General features: G+C 37.5%; 1 protein-coding gene across 1 annotated transcript in view; it reads right to left on the reverse strand.

Annotated features, from left to right (window-relative positions):
• Nucleotides 1-19147, reverse strand: part of WAC (WW domain containing adaptor with coiled-coil) — a 52803-nt gene that overhangs the window by 15357 nt on the left and 18299 nt on the right. The window contains exons 4-8 of the mRNA XM_058020585.1: nt 17594-17700; nt 16733-16848; nt 16058-16170; nt 14312-14620; nt 1302-1547 (exon numbers count right to left, since the gene is read on the reverse strand). Coding sequence (XP_057876568.1) covers nt 1302-1547; nt 14312-14620; nt 16058-16170; nt 16733-16848; nt 17594-17700 — 891 coding nt within the window. The remainder of the gene's footprint in view (nt 1-1301; nt 1548-14311; nt 14621-16057; nt 16171-16732; nt 16849-17593; nt 17701-19147) is intronic.

The following is a 19147-nucleotide window of genomic DNA, read 5'->3' on the forward strand; positions in this document are numbered from 1 at the left end:
CTCTGAGCTTCTGAACTAACCTTTCCAAAAAGGTCTACAGGCTCTGTGGGAGACTTCCTGGACATACCTTCCAGCACACTCCTGCAAAAACTGACTCACCAGCAAAGCACAGAGTAACTGAATCGTGTGCACAGTAAAGGCAGCCCTGCTGTGCAAGGTGAAATCACTCTGCCCATGTGGACACAGCCCTCATGCCATCAGAACAATTCTGAACACTCTTGTTCCAAGACATACACAGCTGCTGCTCATATAGCAAGAGAAAATTACTAGAAATTTCACTGGGCAGCTTTTTAATAAAATACAACTGGAGTTGAGTGGACCTTTCATTTTTCAACACAGCCATAACACTTCTTTTTTTAGTCCAACCTAGCAGATTACAGTTTCAAAGACTTTCCCTGCACAGGAAAAAGAAAACAGTGACCTACTCACTTACTGAATGAAGACAGAATATTTGCTGATTAAAAGGAAGCAACTGACCACTTTTTCTGATGAATAATTGCAAGGTATAGAATACTTTGTAAGCATTTTCCCTTACTTGATTTGCACTTTCAGAAAGTTAGAGACAATTAACTCTCAGCACTTCATGTAAATGTTTTACTTCCTATTTAAATCAGTGATCCTTGCACAAGAAGCAAACAAAAAATCCTACACCACTTTATCAGTAACTTGTCACATGCAGACACATTAGATAAAACTGCATTCAAAATGCATCAACTCTCTACCTGCTCTTGCAGCAAAAGGCACTATAACTAAGTGATAAACTGACTACTAACAACCTAAGCCAATGTAACAAAAATCTAAGGGACACACTGATTAAATGTACAACATTTCACTGGCTAGCAAAGTTACTGATACGCTACCTGTATTCAGAGCAGCTTTCTTTGTTATGCTAAAGAAAAACGTTGTTAGGCAACAAGATTTAAGAACCCCTAGAAGTTTCACTGTTTGCAACACACATTAACAGAACAGCAGCACAAACTACAGAAAACAAAGAACAGTGCACGAAACAAAAGAACAAAGAGCTCTAACGAAATTTTGCGCAACAGACAAATGCTGATATAGTGATTAAGTCACCAGTTTCAATTACACTGCTCATGTACATCAACATTCATTAATTTGAAAACCTTAAATGTTGAGAAGGTTTAACACAAAAAAAAAACCCACAAAAAACTCCACTTTACCTAGGGATTAATTTATTCACTTCTCAATAAAAATAAGGCTTTCATTTACTACAGCCTGGTATGCAATAATACACTAATGTATGTAAATGAGAGATTACATGAACGTTGAAGAATCCTTACCTTCATTGATTTTGGATATATCTACGCTAGAATTATTAAGCTGCAAGGTGGCTTGCAGAGCAGGCAGCAGCTGTCGAAGGAGATTTGGGTCCTGAAGTAATGGAGGAATTGGTGATTGTGGGATAGGTGAAACAGGAACTGTAGGAGCAGATGAAGCAGGCGCAGAAGTTGGATTCAGTCCAGAAGCAGAAGATGTAGAAGGAGTTGTGCAAGAATGGGATACAGACTTGTCCACAGATGCAGACTCTGAACAGAAGACAGACAGTATTTTTCATTTTCCCCAATACAACCTGACAACTCACTAGTACAACACTCAAATTCAGAAGATCAAATGCCTAACTACCATTTTAAGAAAAAAACTCACAACATTAATAGAACAAAAATTGAAGACAGCTGATTTCTAATGCAGTTTACACTATTGAACCTAATATTTATTATGAGCACACAAATTCAACTTTTCCACTTCAAGATACTGGATGAAAAGCAGCCAGTATTAAAAATGGGACATTATCTTCCTTAACTTTTATGTCAAATGTGGGCCAAAAATTCCTTACTGATCACCTACACTCATATTCTATACTTTCTCTTATGATCTCTATCTTTCTTTGGAAAATATACTATGAAGAAAAACCTTATAGCCCATGGATTTTGCATATAGGCTACTGTGTCAAATTTGACAGGAGGGTATAAGCCATGATTCATTTATGAAGAGACCAGTGCAAGAAGCCACAAATACAAGTCTATTGTACAAAATCCAGCTACATTGCTGAGGATTTAGAAAGGACAATGAGCTGTACAAGAAATGTAAAACAGTGCTGTTAACATCCCCACAGCAGAGTGGAAAAATATCTAAAATGTGTCTGCCCATAATTAATTTTTAACTTGTCAGCTTCTTCTGAAGCTTAAAGACCGATATCCTTTATTTCATTAATACGATTTTAGGAAATATTACCACTTATTCTCCAGAGAAACAAATACTACTTAAATACAAAGATACTATTTGGCAATTTGTTCTGATTAATATGAGTTAATTAATTTTAAATATGACTTCTACTTAACAGAAAGTTGCTCCTCCATTCCAATACGGTGAGAAATCTCTGCAATGGAAGTATTTCAACTTACTATAGGTGTACCATCAGTCACTTCAAATATCCTTCCTTTAAGAAACCTGGACCACCATATTTCAATCTGAGCTCCTCCTTCTCTCATCCTCATTAAACCCTCAGAGACCCCTGCCCATACAATCAGTCAAGACTAATGCATCTATAGCACCAAAGAAGTTGGATGCAGAGCATAAAGCAATGGATCCAAGATGTCATGCAGGATGTTTGCCCACAGTAATGAAGATCCAGATTTTAAACCCACCTCAAAACGGGCAGAGAAGGTCAACCTGGATATTCTACATTTCGGGCAAAATTCTAGAAGTTTTTCCCAAAAGTAGGGAAAAACTGGCTGGGAAGTTCTTTTACTTTAGGGATGTGCTTGGTTTTTTTATTTGGAGAAACGGTCAAAGTAAGATGATGCTGACTTTATTAGTAAAGAAGTGACATGGTCTGGTTTGTTTTACTACAGAAGAATAAAATGTCACAGAATTTCTAACAGCTTTTGTATTCCAATAACCTTAACTCCAACTTCCAAGACTAATTTGGAGGAGAACCCTAAAAAAACAAACAAAAAATTACAGAAGTAACAATGTGCAAATCTTTTCACTAAGTTTTCTAATCTCACTGGGAAGAGGATTTCTGCTTCTATGCTGTTATAGTATAAATAGCTTATAAAGGTCACAAATACTCCAGAAAACTTTTTCCAGACAAGCAGCAGAGAAATCTGAACCAGAAAAAAAAACTGCTGAAGAATTTGAAAGCCTGCAAGGATGCAACAGCCAGGACACAGACATATTTTGGAGTTTCAGGCAAACTTCTGAAAAAGATGTGCCCCTATCTAGTTACAATCTCCTCAGGGTTGGTAGCAATATATCTGTGAAGGGACACGGTCATTTGGCCAGGAGCTTTGGTAAGAACAACTTACAAAGGGACAAAGAGGTTACAAAGATTGAAGATGGGAAAAAAAGAATAAAGTTTCTGTAGGGTTTTCAGTAACATGTGAACTAGGACAGCTGATGAGGTATTAGTTACCATAAAACACTAAGTCATTAGTAAAAGTTTTTGTTATAAAGTATTGCATCCTATGTTACAGCGTTCAAAGTAAACATTAAGACAACTTCAGGTCAAGACATATCCAACAAACAAGAATCTTATTATACTAAACAAAAACATGTGAACTTGAAATTGAACTTCGATTTGTCACAGTCCAAATAAGATCAAGATACACTGGCACACAAAAGCAAGAGAAATAAGCACAATGGAGCTCATTAGTACTTACATGTACAAGCCTGCTACCTACAGTTTTGAAAACCTTACCAGAAAAACAACCATTAAAACACCTTCATTTCAAAATGAAAAAATACTGCAACTGCCAGCACTAATTTTAAAACATATTTAATGCATTTAGGCTTGTCTTCAGAGTTAAATATTATTTTAAGTAAAGAATCAGCTCACTACTGTATTATTTATTCATGTAAGCAAATACCTGATCCTCAAACCACACCACCATACCAAACAGCTGGAAGTGCTTTTCACCCATGCAGTTCTGAACAGAAAATACACTGAAGCAAAGGCAAACTCAAGCTAACAATGCAGTTAAAATAAACCTTATACCCACCCAGTCCTGGGTATTCACTTATTTCTTGAATAACAGAACTCAAAACATGTCACTCAAAACCACTGAGGTCTGTAAAACTACTTTAGTTTGAGTTTTTATGCTCTAAAAATGCACACTGAATTGCATCAACACAATAGAGTCAACTTATTTCTTTCAGACAATATGGAGACATTATTTCACATAGCTGTATAACTTCAAGTATTTTAAGTAGAAGTTAAAATGTAACTGTGAAAGGTATTTTTGTACAATCACCCTATCAAAAGTAGAGAAAAGACACAAAGCAAGGGTAACACCTAATGCTAACATTCCGATATTCTGAGATGTTTAGCAACTCAAAATCAAATCACTAAATGTTATAAAAGAATACACCTCTATGATTATGATTACCTACATGTACGTCACATCAGAATTGCTACTTAACATCACAGAGGATGCAGAATAAAATGACTGTTCAGAGCATCACTGCATTACATAAATTAATTTATAATTAATGAAATTTAAGCTATAAACCTGTTTCTAAAAAAAAAAAACCAAAAAAAACCAAACAAAACCAAAACAAATCTGTAAAAATATCTGTAGAAATTCAAGTATTTCTTGTCTGTATTAAGTAACTGTGCTAGTTCTGGCCAGGACAAGGTTAATTTTTGGAGTAGCCAGAGGAGATGGGTTATTCTATATCACCTCTCTTCACTACCAGGGGCAGGGGTAAGGGAGTTTTTCCAGTCAGTGTAGTGTGAATTGTTTCTGTTGTACACCCTTTTATTAATATTGTTGCTGTTAGTGTCCATTTCTTATTGCTGATTCCAGTAAATTTTTCCTATCTCAAGCTGCAATCTTTTCCTTTTGCGCCTCCAATTCTCTCTAGCCTGTCACAGGAGAGAGGGAGGAAGCAGTGAATGAATAGTGCATGGGCAACACCACTCATAAACCTCGAGAGCTTCATTTGGCACCCAAAGGGTTGAGATAATCAGATCTGACCAGAGTGGTTTGAAACAAATTTGATTTAAGCATTTGTTGTACTGGGCAGGGAGTCAACAGCCACAATGTTGTTTGGTCTGTTCACATGGCTGTGGCACACAACCCTGTATAAATTCCTGTATACACCCTGTGTGCCCACCACGGTACCTCTTCATAGCAGGGAGAGAGAGGGATCAGGATTGCTGTGTTGCTGCACTGTGGGAGACCAGTTTATGGCATGTGGTGGGCAATGAGGGTCATTGGGGATGTGTGCTCAGTAATGCTCTTTTACCCTTCCTTTGGGGCCTACCTCTGGGAGTCCATTAAATTTACCTAGTCTGTGGGGGAACGGGGGCAGGTAATTTTCCCCAGATTTTTATGCCCTTTGTCACTTTCAGGCCTATTAAACCAGCTTTTGAGAATTCTGGAATTTCCTTGGGCCAATCAAGACAGAAGATGTGAAACATGCTCTACACTGCAATCAGGGAGAATGGTCCTTCCTGGAGTGTCTGGTAAAAGCACCTGGGGAGACACAAGGATAACCCCTGGAGTTCTGGAATTGAGGTACAAAAGATTTGAGGCCTGCTACATCCCAACTGAAAAAAAGATACTGGCAACTTATGAGGGGCTTCAAGCTGCTTCAGAAGTGATTGGCACCTAAGTACAGCTACTCCTGACATCCTGACTGCCACTGCTGGGCTGGATGTGCGAGGGAGAAATCCCTTCCACACCTGATGCCACTGATGCCATGTGGAGCAATTGGGTCATGCTGGTTACGCTGCAAACTCAAACAGGAAACCTCAATCGCCCTTGGATCTTGGAAGTCATCACTAACTGGCCCAAAGATGAAAATTTAAACTATCATCATCATCAGAGGAGGAGGAGAAGGTGACATGTGCTGAGGAGACCTTACCATATAATCAGCTACTACCAAATGAAAAGTGATAGTCTCTTCACTGATGGCTCCTGTTGTATTGTAGGGACACACTGAAAATGGAAAGCTGCTGGACTCCTATGAGGCAAGCCACAGAAGCTATTGAGGGACAAGGTGGATCAAGTCAGGTTGTACAGCTGAAAGCCATCCAGCTGGCTTTAGGAATCACTGAATGAGACAACATGGCCAACACTCTACCTATACAATGAGTCACAGACAGTTGCAAATGCTCTGTGAAGGTGGCTGGACTGATGGAAAAAGACGAGTTGGCACTGGAGAGGGAAAACCATCTGGGCTGCTGTACAGTGGCAAGACATAATTGCTTGGGTAGGGAATTGACTGTGAAAGTCTGTCATGCAGATGCTCTCTGTACCTGAGAGTTGGGCTACTAAGGAACACCCCAACAACAGAGGGGTGGACCAAGATGCCAAGCTTAAAGTGTCTCAGGTGCATCTGGACTGGCAACGTAAGGGTGAATTATTTATTTCTGTTCAGTGGGCTCATGGCACCTCACATCATCAGGAAAGAGATGCAACACACTGACAGGCTCACAACTGAGGTCTGGGTTTAACCATGGACAGTATCTCACAGGTTACCCACAACTGCAAACCAAGCACTGCAATCAAGCAGACCAAGGGGGTGAAGCCCCTGCTGTACGATGGTGAGAGGCACAGGGAAGCCTGGCAGATTGATTATATCACACTTCCACAAATCCACCACAGCAAGCTCTACATGCTTACAATGACAGGAACAATCACTGGATGGCTGGAGACATACCCTGTGCCTCAGCCACTGCCTGGAACACCACCTCAGGCCTTGAAAAGCAAGTCCTGTAGCAGCATGGTACCCTGAAAGAACTGAAGCAGCCAATGGGACTCATTTTGAATACAGCCTCAGAGACACCTGGGCCACAGTACTGAGTGGGTACATAATACTCACTATCAGACATCAGCCTCTGGGAAAACTGATCTGTACAACAGACTGTTAAAAACCACACTGAAAGCAGTAAGTGGTAGGGCCTTCAAACCACTGGGAGATAAATCTAGCCAAAGCCACCTAGTTAATTAACACTGGAGGCTCCACTAAGCAAGAAAGCCCTGTCCAAACAAAACTTTCATGTACCACAGAAAGGGATTAAGTCCCTGTGGTGCACATGAAAAATGTGGTAGGAAAGACAGTTTGGATTAGTCCTTCCTCAAGCAAAGGCAAAACCCATACACAGGGTAGGCAAACCCATCCAAGTTTTTGCTCAAGAGCCTGGGTGCACTTGGTGGGTAATGCAGAGGGATAAGGAAATACTATATGAGTACCTCAAGGGGATTTGATTCTATTGTGAGAACAGTCTGTAATGCTGAATTTTAAAACACTGGCTGCTGAATGACACTGTCACTGTATGCTATTAACTACTGTGGACAGTGAGTAGGGACTGCTTCAGATATACCAATCAGGAGATTCTGATACATCTTGCAATTAGCCAGGAGAACACCAGATGGAAGGTGCAGGATCTGGGCATGATGTAGGTGGTGTAGAATAAGGGGTGGATAATGTCCTGGATCTGGCCAGCACAGGGTTCATTTCTGCAGCAGCCAGGAAGGGCAGTTATTTTGTACCACCTCACTTCACTGCCAGGGCTGGGGAAGGGAGCCTTTCTCCAGTGGGAGAAGGTGGCAGCAGCTCCCATACTGCAGCTCCCCCGTGGTGAGCTTTTGTTCACAGGTGAATTTTTCACCTCTCTTGTACACCCTTCTAATAATATTGCTGCTTTAACTGTTCATTTCTTATTTCATTGCTGTTTCCAGTAAATTGTTCTCATCTCAACCCGTGATCTTTACAGCTTCTTCACAAAGAGAAACCTCTCTGTGATGGAAACTCACATGTTAAAAATACAGACTACAAATTAGTTGTACTTTCTTAAGCTTAATTTAAACCCATCTATCTTACTTCACAGCTCAGACAGGATACTAAATCCTAGAACACTGCCAACAAAACAAAGCCTCTAAATATTTCCACATCCATTTTGGAGTAATGTAACTACAAAGTTTAAAACCTGGTTTAATTTATGATGCTGTACAGAGCCTACAAGTTTTGCCTTTTGAAGTTAATTTACCTAGCCAAAACTCCTCAAGATTAAATATTTGTCTGACAAAAACCCTCAGATATCACTCACTGGGGTGTATACATTTCTCCTGCTTTTTCCACAAATAGAAGCAGAAACTCCTAACTCCCTTTCTTTTCCTCCCTAATTCCCTTTTTCTGACAGACTGTTTCATTGTTTATTTTGCCAGAGAATTAAGTTTACTTTCCAACATTTAAACACTATTTTTTAGTTTATTAGAGTTTTTAAAAATGCCTGTTAATAATACAATCCTGTGGTTCTTAAGTGCACTTGAAGCCCTCAAACATCACGAAACACAGTCAAGATGAACACAGTGTGCTGAGAAAAGTTAAACATCTCCACAAATTCAGATCCTGTAGTTTTACAATTCTGATACACCTGTGTCAACATCAATTCAAAGTCCTTGACAAGCAATCTACACTAGTATTGCAAAATAAGAATTTGTATTACATGGCACTCATTCATAAACCTAACCTGAATCATTAAGCATCAAACTAATTTTGAAATGACAACTGGAATTCTACCAACACAAAATGCAAAATTAATTCACATCTTATAAAAAAATTCTTTATAACAATTTGAGACTTTTGCAGGCTTTACAGCACAGACTATGGCTGAAGAAGTGGAACAGGGCAAGGCTGCAGCCTCTTCACTGTCAACATCAATTTCAAAACAAATGCTGTGCAAATGACTCTAACCTCATCTAAAACTTCATCTTTTATCATGCAAGTTCCAAGGAAAGTTTTTTAAATAATAAAAAACAAAACCTAAAACTAAAACTAGAATACAGCATATGCAATCTCTTCAAGTTGTAAGAACTTCATTAAATAAAATTTGTTTTATCTCTTCCTCTGGATAACTAAAGAAAAAAAAAAGAAAATTAGATAATTTTTAAAATAAGATTTTGTGATTTTAAAAACATGACTTTGCACCAATTTTTCCATTATAAGCTATGCACAATAAAGTCTCAACATCTGGAACTTTTAAAAAAACTTTAAAAATCCATTCCCTTTGTAGCAATAACGTGAAAACACAGTTTGCTTTCTGACAATTCTGCAAGTCAGTTTATTAGATGCAGCCTACACACAGACCTGTATTATAGAACTAAACAACTTTCTGGACCATCAACTTCATTCACGTGGAAAAAAAAATGACCAAAATAAACCCACAGAGGAAAACAAAGTAAGTGAATGGCAAAAAGAAACACCATTAGATATAGACATTACCTTAATGGGAAGAACTATTAATTCATTCAACATTAAAATGGAGCAGCAAAAAACCTTTTTATAATAAAAATTATTTTTGAAAACCACAATGATTAGGGAAGAGCTTTCTATTCATAACCCTCTCTGCTACGAGTGTGACCCACAATCACATCTTTTGGACAAAAAAAAAAATCCAAGTCATCAGTCAGAATTTCACATGACAAGAACCTGTATGACACAAGATTCTGTTTTAAGTTTTGTGAAGAGGTTTGCCAAAGTTTTTGCTGAAGTAGAAACACCAAGTCAAGACACAATGGGAACATTCTGGTGTGATTCTTCCAAGCAGTGGGAATTTTTTAACAACCCATAATGGGTTATTAAATAATGGCCAAATAAATGGTTATTAAATTGTTATTAAATAATGGCCTAACAATCCTTTCAGAAAAAAAAACACAAAACAGATCATTTTCAGCAGTTGTGCCAAAATGATCCTCAGTTTTTTTTCTAAGCACCCTTAACTTCTCAGTTTGAGTCAGTACATAAACACACTACAGAATCTTGCCATCACCAATCTCTGCCCATCATGACAAGAATTTTTGCACCTAAGCAAACAGCTGATCTGCCAGGACTGACATGGTGAAAGGCAACCCTGAGCCTACAAGACTTGAATGCAAGGGGGTGGAAACTGAAGCCTTCTGACTGTTCAGCTACTCTGCTTGAGTGCAGAGGTTTGACACTGCCAGTCCCACACCTCTGCTGTGTCTGTGGAGCCCTGTGAGCACCTGGAACTTGCTCACTCTCCCTCCTGACCAGGGTGTGCAGAGCTCATCAGGCACATGAGCGTGACAGTGAAGTGGATGGGGAAAAAAGAACAAAACTGGGAAATGACGTTTTTGTGAAGAAAGGAGTTGACTTTACAGCCCTCTTTCTGACAGCTAACATGCTTGCACTCCCTGCATGACTAGCTTTAAATTAATGCTATATATTAGCTTGTTCTTACTCTGATTTATAGCAACAAAGACTTACTTTTAATGACATGGAAATTACCAACTACTGCTGACTGGATGATTCCTAAATTATTAAAATGACCCTTTGAGTGTTCCTATAGCTCTTACTACTGATGTAATTTTTATCCCATTTAAAACAAAACAAATGCATCCAAAGTCCTTTGGAAACATTACCTCACTCTCTTGTGAGCTTGAGCTGTTATCTTTGCACTGCTAGCAACTATTAGGAACTAGTGCTCTCACAGTGCGCTCTCAGTAGGAGAAAAACTACAGCACAAAATTCTCAGAAATTTGTATCCTGTCGCCCTCTAAACCTCATCTCTGCTTTACTGATTAAAAACTACTACCCAGAACAGCTAACAGAACTGCCTCATTTTCTGCTCATGTTTAAGAATCATAACACATTTTCTGTGCTGAAGCACCTGGAGTGTACAGACCACCAACTAAGCTCTCTGAGCACTGACATCACATTTATCTGTTTTACAGTTCAGTTCTGATCTACTAAGGACTGTAAGCCACAGGCAAAATACATAAATATTTAAAAGCAATGCATTCTGTAAACACATTTGGCCAAATGAAACTATAGTAACAATAGCAAATAGAGTCTCAAAAATACTCAAATTACCTAAAATACAAAAAAAAAAATCCCTATTTCTCACATTTGGATTACTCCAGTCTTAAAACTGTTTTTTTTTCTGTATTTTATCTCTGCTATCAAAATAAATTTAACAGCAATGTTCATCAAACAAGTAGAAAGTATTGGAAGAAACTTATATTCTCACATGTAACTTTTTCTAACCGACATAGGAATTGAGTAATACACTTGGAACTGCAAAACTCAGCCAAAGAAGATGCAACAATACCAGAAGCAATGTTAATAACTGACCACTAAAGCTAGCAAGTGTTACAAGAAAACCACAAGGGTGAGAAAAGGAAAAGAAGCACTGGAGTCACAGCCCACCCAGCATTGCACTGGTCAGCTTGCTGTGCTCTCATAAAAGTTTTAGAGGACTGCTGCACCAGAAACAGAAGTGCTGCCTTGATGGGACTTGGAGGAAAGGTGTGAGAAGCAGCATCCTACAGAAAGACACACTGTTAAGATATGGACAATACAACATTTCATTCTGAATTAGAAATAGGAAAATGTGATGTGCCCTACAGATAAAGCAGCCAAAAAGTAGGAAAAGCAACCCCACACTTTACCTGCATAAAGCACTCACAGTGAGCACAAACAGAAGCAGCAGATTCTGACTGGAACATTCAAACCAAAGGGTAGAGGTCAAATAGTTCCCCAGGAACTCTCCACTACTGCCAGCCATTGAGGGCAGAGGACTACTGCTAACAGCTGAGCTATAGTTCAGCCAGGGATTTTATTCAATCTCCTTGTGGGACTACAACATACCCCTGCAGCAAAAGAGATTGAGCTGAAAAAAGCATTGTCGTTGGGTTTTGTGTTTTTCTGTTGTTCTTCTGTTCAAAACTATTACTGCTTAAAAAAATACACATTGAAATCAGAACTATTAAAATAGTGGTACATATATGCTGGCATAAGGCAGCCAGCAACACATTCACAAGCAAGAATTCATTTAAGGAAGGACTACTGTACATATTATTCAGTCATTTGGACCAACCTATTTTTTTAGGCAAAAAAATAGTTTTACCACTTTTTAGAAAGAGAGAGGGATGGCATAGTCAGTGAACAGAAAAAGAAGATCAAATGCTATTTGCTTTACTACTGTAAACATAAACCTCTCAAACTATTTTTCAGTTCTGCAAAGACTTTTAGAAGATTGTTTGAACCAAGTGTCTCAGGATAATTACTGTACTTTCAATTTGTATAACAGCTACAAAAAATATTTTATAAACTGCATACTTCCAGTACTACAGGTTCAGTCACACCTGAGAGAATGAGTAACAGTAAATCATCCAAAGCACTGCTGCTTCCCTTTTTAAAATTTAGATATGTAAAATGATATGGAAAATTTACTGGTTTAATTTCTTAAAAAGACAGTCCAACATTCACCAGAAAAAGGAAAGTCAACTGAATGTACTGTTTGATGAGCTTTTATCATGACAACACCCACACTGAAGTCTTCTGTTTTTGTACAAGAGGTAAAGCAATGAGTGAAAACTCACATTTTCTACAGTAAGAATTTCAAGCCCAGCATTTACCTACTCTAATTCTTCAATTATTTACTAACTTTCTGTAATTAACCCTTTTCTGAAACTCAGTACAGTATTTGCTCACAATCAAGCCATGAAACAGATCAACGAGGCATGATTATTACAGAGAATCTATTCATTTAACCCATATAAAATTTAAAAAATACCTATCTAAGAATACAGAAATTCAGTAAATTATTTAATATGGAACCATCCATGGATTCTAACATCTAGATTTACAAGACTGTCCTGTGGGATTGTTTTCAATAGTATTCCCAGCTGTATGTCCTCAAATTAATGTTGTATGTAAGAAATATTTGAACTCTCTGCCAACATCTATAGCAGTTGTCAGGATGGGAAGTTCCTTCAATTTCTGTAAGAGTCATCTCTTCAATTAATGAAGATGTGCAGTAAAGCAGCAAAAGAATACCCAGTATGAAATCTGATCACTCACCAAATGGGAATCAAGAACATGCCAGAACTGAGTAATAATAAGAGGGAGTTTAAGTGTATTTTAAATATAGAAATGGAAATGAAGTAGATACACTAAAGGAAAGAACACCTGACACGGATGTTCTCACTGTGACGTGCACAAGTGCATCAAACTGCAGTCAGAAAATGGAGGCTTAACTGAAGCAGGTAACTGCACTCAGTACAAGAACCATGCTTGAACTAGTACACCTTACTCTGTCCCTCACTGTGCTGAACAGGAAAAGGCTTGCTGAAAATCACCTGTTCCTCTGTAGTTTACTGTCAGTATTAATGACACAGGTTATGTGAAAATGCACGAAGTGTCAAGAAAAAACATTAAAAAATTTCTTTACATGCACAATTACCCTACAGTATTTGTCAGTGTATGCTATTGTTCGAATATTTTGTGTGGCCACCTGTTCTTAAGTCTGTGTAGAAGTTGGAACTCTTCAATAGACAAAAGTGGAAGAGTCAAAAGCAAACACAGAGCACAAGACTAGTGTCAGACCAGAGTCTGTTTTGGCCTTCTTTTTAAAACTATTTAACTAGGCCAACTTGCAAGTATGGACAGGGCAACAAGCCATCTTTAAAAAAGAGAATTCAATTACACATTAAGCACACAATATTTTAAATTAAAACACAACATGATTACCAAAAATCATTTTCTCCCTCCCAAAGCCCTCAAAATAGAATTTTCTTACACAGTAGCACTCTGAAAACTCTACTACACCAAAGTAACCCACTATCATTAATGACACACATCTCATTCTCACAATCTTCTTGAGCTCTTCATCCCAAATAATGAAGTAAATCTAACTAAAAGACAGAGATCTGAGAGGTCATAAACAATGCACAGTGGAGCCCTGATCTTCACTCGACTGTAACTGGATCTACCAGGTATTATCAGGTAACAGAAACACATACTGTGAGATTTAGAATTATTTCTCAAGATACAGATCAAAACAGATTAGCTCCTATAAAAATGTAGAAAACTCTTGCTTTCTGTAAGAACTGTGCTTGTGCTGATTGAAAGGTTTGACACAGGCATTCCAAACAATAACAGCAGTTCATAAAACATAATGGTCCAAAATGACTTTCAAATTGTGTAACTACATGACAACTCAAATAAATGGCAAAGATCCAAAACAACAAGAGAGAAAACAAGAATTAAAATATGTTCTACAAAAATTCATTTGAAATGTTAATTTGCAGAATAAGGCCATAAATAGTAAATAGCACAGTGTAAATTTGAAGTTGTATAAGACACAGCAAGTTGGGTTTGGGGGAAAGTAAACACATCAAAACAGTAATCAGGTTCTAAAAGCACACACGATCAAAAAGGAAAAAATCATTAAATTCTCGTACTAACATACTTTGAAGAAGCAATGTAATGCAATGCATCATTTCAATACTAGAGGGAATTCCATTAGACATACCTTTTCTCTCTGTTTTCTGTGCAGGGATGGAAGATGCGGATGTAGACAGTTTTGATAAAGTAGATGCTCCATTAGCATCAAAGGATTTCTTTGGCTGGTGATCAGATTGTAGAGAAAATGGACTAGGAGGAACAGTGCTTGGGGTAGCAGTTGGATGAACCACTGTTTTGATGGGATGCTGTACTGGAGTAGAACTACTGTGAGTCTCTGCTCTTGGCAGTCTGTAGTCTCTGTCATTGTGCCTGCTCGTTTGAGATAAAATATTCTGTGGGAGCATACTGCTGGTGTCACTGGAATGCTTGTCTTCCACTTTTTTCAGGATTCCCCAAGTAACATTGCAATAAAACAAAAACAACAAAAAAAAAAGAGATTAAATTAGAAACGAGTCTAAGATTGCAGTAACTGATTAATACAGCTGCACACCAACAACTAGAGCTGATTGAACTTATGATTAAAAAAAGCTTCAAGTAAATTTTGCCTTTTTTGATGCTGATCTAATTCTACTCACTGATAAAATGCATTTTCTCTGACCTTTGCTTGATTTAGAGCTCCAGTTAAGCACTGTATTTTGATGAAAGGCTGCTTTATAACGAGTGTTACAGTCAAGTTAACTTTTGAAGTCTTCTAAAAAGATCTAAATCAAGATCTATTATTTCCATCTTGTATTTAGTGTGAAGAGGTAATTTATGCCATTTTTCTTTTGTTCATTAAAATCCCTGAACATCAAGTATCATTTATTAGTTTCACATTCTAGCCTTCAAAGAATTCCTCTTCATGTCACTTGAGTACTACAACAAGCTTACTTACAGTTAATTCAAGGCATTTATATATATTAAATGAATGACTCATCTGCACTGGTCACATGATCATAGACTGAAATATGCTACTCAGGGAACATACCAAGTAAACAGAGAGTAATTCTTTTATAGATTCTTACATTTTCACCTGTCACAAAACAAATACTCACTGCATTATGCATGACTGCTATCTTTTTGCAGCATCCAGTATATTTTAGCACGCACAGTAAGTTTCAGTGTACACAGAAAAATACCCCTTCACACATCACCTTGTCAAATCCCAAGAGCGTGGGTGAAGAATAATGCTTTGGCTTCTGCTTTTAAACTACCCTGAGAACTACACTACAAATTTATCCAAACTACATCAGGATACAGACAGGATCTCACAGTACAACTATCTACCAGAAGAAAACTGACAGAGATTAAAGCTAGCTATCAGAATAAAAATCTGCAAGTTACAGAAATTTACAGTCCAGGGAAGATTTTGCCAAGAGTATTGGTGAGGCAAAAATATGCTCTCAATAACACACACAAACCTCTGAAAACCCTGATATCAAAATCCATTGAAATAGGTTATTATTTTTAGATGTGAAATCTTTATTTTTAAGGTCAGAATATGACATTAGCAGGTCTCAATGATCACAACAGTCCAACTAAATTACAGATGATGCAACTTGTTTAAGTAACTACCCATGAAGATAATTAAACTCGACAGTAAAAGCCACAAAAAAGAGGAGAACCATGAAAAGCATTAAGCATATGTTGCACTAATGAAGTTATTTAAATAAACCACATTTGGGAGAGTTAACTGTGCTACCCATTTGGCTTTTATATATGAAAAGGCAAGAGAAAGAGCTAAGGAAAGGGATTTTTCATTGTTTTTGAAGTTTGAAAAGAAAACAGTCATGCAAACAAGGCAAGAATATATTGCTGTAAAAAAACCACATACTTCCACTGGCAAACCCACTGGCAGCTGTCGCCTGCATCACCTCTCTTCTGTAATCCCTATCTTTTGGAAAACTGTTAACTGACATTTTGCTTGCTTCTTTTTGTCTCTGCTCTCTGAAGAAAAGAAAACAAAAGTTAGGTAAAAACATACATTATCTAATAATAAAACAGTTTCCATAAATTACATGAGATGAATTAAACTGGTAAGAGCTTGCTGCTACAGGTGGGGTTAGCAAACTCCAGCCACTGCCTCCTTACATGTGTGCTTGTTGAAGCCCACAATGTACCAGTTCAGCTCATTAATCTTGTCCAAAATAAAAAACCACCCAAAAAACCCACCCTGAAACAAAACATTAAAAACAACACTCACCCAGAAAACTAAAACAAAAATCCAACGAAAACAAACAAATAAAGCCCAGAACAAAACAAAAACCAACCAACCAAACAACAAAACTCCCCCAACAAATCATCTCCACACAAACCAACCATGCTTCCCTCTCAGGCTCTGGATTGTCAAGGGATAAAAGAGGTGCCAGAGGTCATGGTAAGGGTAGGAACACAGCAGACTTAGAGCCCAATCTTTTATGGCAGTAATCTATTAGATAAACTCAAGTGCTCTGAAATGTGCTTAAGAGTATTTGTTCTTTATACAATTAAAACAAATACAAACATATACCTTTCCAGCCACTCTTTTGGTTTCTCCCACTGTGAAACTTCTGTCCGGCAGTTGTAGTAGTACTTTTTGCCTGAAGAGCTGATGTGCTCAGACCAGTCATCCGCAGAGTCATAAGCCTTTAAAACAAAACAGGGTTGGACAAAAGACTACTTGAGAATTTTCATATACAAATTTAATAGCTTTCACTGCTTTAAAAAATACATGGCACCTTTTATGTACCCTTATCACTGCTTTCCACCACCCCTAAATAACAGCTTGAACACAAGACCAATATGCTCCTGCTGCATTCTCCAAGAGTTTCCTCTGGTTTATTCCCATCACACCCCTTAACAAAATCTAGTAGTACTTTTAGTGGGATACAGTAAGGTCAATACTGATAACATTAGTTTCCTTCACCTTACAACATCCTCAGAATTATTATCTTTCCAACATTTTTCCACCGATCACAAATTTAGCAATTTTGGTTTTGGGCAATTTTTTAATACCATCACTGTAACTACTAAAATTTTGATACTGAAGTGACTAAAATTCACAATATGTAATGCATTTCAAATAAGTTAAATCACACTGTCTACTCTAAGTTTACCACAAAGTTCATGGAAAATACTTCTGTTTCTATGTCATTTAAACAATCTAATATTTTAAAATGAATAGCAGGCAAATCAAAGCTCTAATGATTACCAATTAGAATAGTTTTAAAACACATAACTGCAGGTTGAGTTTACAGAGTGTTTATAAAATAAAGACTGATGTTGGAAAACTCAAGTACATGTATATGTTGCCTGTCTTAGACAAAATTATGAAAATATGGTGTGTATGAACAGGGCAACACACTGATAAAAATCAATCACAAATACTCACTGCATCAGAAGTTTTGCTTGGATTATTGCTGGGATTAGAAGAATGGGAATTTGAACTATGAAGAGCACTGTGGTTGTGTGAATTTTCTTGTGGAGAGTAACTGGTCCCTGAAAGAAAAGAGAAAGACTATTCACCATGTCTGATTTCACAGTAATCAACCATCTGCATTCTGAGGAGGTGGAAGGGCAAAGAAGTGGGAAAGGGAGAAGGAAAGTTGTCCCAAACCTGGATCACAGCCAGGTGAACCATAGTTCAGATGCAGAAGTATTTCAACAGATCACATGCACATTTCTTTTCCACATAGCATAAAACTCACTTGGATTTTATAATTAGAGTAATGCAGTAGGTCCCTTCACTGGTCTAACTCTCAAACTTGATTTCATTACTAGCAAACAAACAGCCTTTATAATTTTGATGCTTTTAAGAGTCCTAACATACCAATTCAGAAATTAACAGACATTTTCTCCTCAACATTAGATCAGAAAATTTAAATAGGCTTATCAACAGCCTACATGGTTAGATGCATAAAATCAGGTTTAAGTTTACTGAAGCAATGCTGTTTTCTTAAAGCTGTTGTTTTCATTTGAGACTACCTGTTATTAGTTCTAGGTTACTCTTTCTGTTTATGCATACTGAGCAGACTACATTTTCCAGCACCTGTCTCTGCAATAAAGGTACTGACATCTAGAACACCAAAAGCAGCACCTCCCAAATGGCCACCTACTTCTGGCCTCCCTACCAACTACTCCTCAAAGCAACTTGATTTTCCTCAATGTGAAAACACTTCAACAGCTGAAACGAGAAAGGAGATAATTCTCAATATCTTTTAGATCTGTATTTGTGCCTAAGCTCAAGTCACCTGAACAAGAATAAACAAGTATTCTTAAACAAGAATACTCATTCCACACTGCAACCTTCTTTTAAATTTCCTGCTCTTAAGGCCTCCCATTTCTCTAAGATTTCTAAGCAAGAAAAAACTCTTCCATTATTCTTGATGGGATTTTCTAAGAGTTCCAAATGTTCACATAAACCACACCAAACTAAGTAATTTTCTTACACATTTCAGGGAAAAAACAAGATATTGCAAATATAACACTCTCCCAGCTTTTATTTTCACTACTGAGAAGTTTCTCAATACCCAGAGGTACTACATGAAGTACCACCAGCCTCACAAGTTGCACAGCAATCTAGTATTCAGAGTAAATAAGAAGTCAAAGTGATTTGAAAATGGCAAAGACTTTATCTTATGGGCAATTACAGTAAAGAACAGTAAAGGACTGATAGGTAGGAGTGAATGGAGTCATAAAAAAATAATTGTTTCCAAGTCTTCCGAGAGCTACAGAGACTGAACACGACTAAATGACACAGTATGGTGCAAAATGAGAGCCATTATAATGCAAATTCTGTCTTCCTAGCCTTCTAACTACACAAGCAGTGACAAAATTGCTATTTTAAACTTCTTTCTCCCCACCTTTAACCCTGCAGGTTAGAAAGACAGTCCATCACAAAAGCAAAAAGAGGTACACCACCACCAAACTATTTAGTACCCTACAA

The sequence above is a fragment of the Melospiza georgiana genome, chromosome 1 (genome assembly GCF_028018845.1).
Source record: "Melospiza georgiana isolate bMelGeo1 chromosome 1, bMelGeo1.pri, whole genome shotgun sequence".
Classification (NCBI taxonomy): Eukaryota; Metazoa; Chordata; class Aves; order Passeriformes; family Passerellidae; genus Melospiza; species Melospiza georgiana.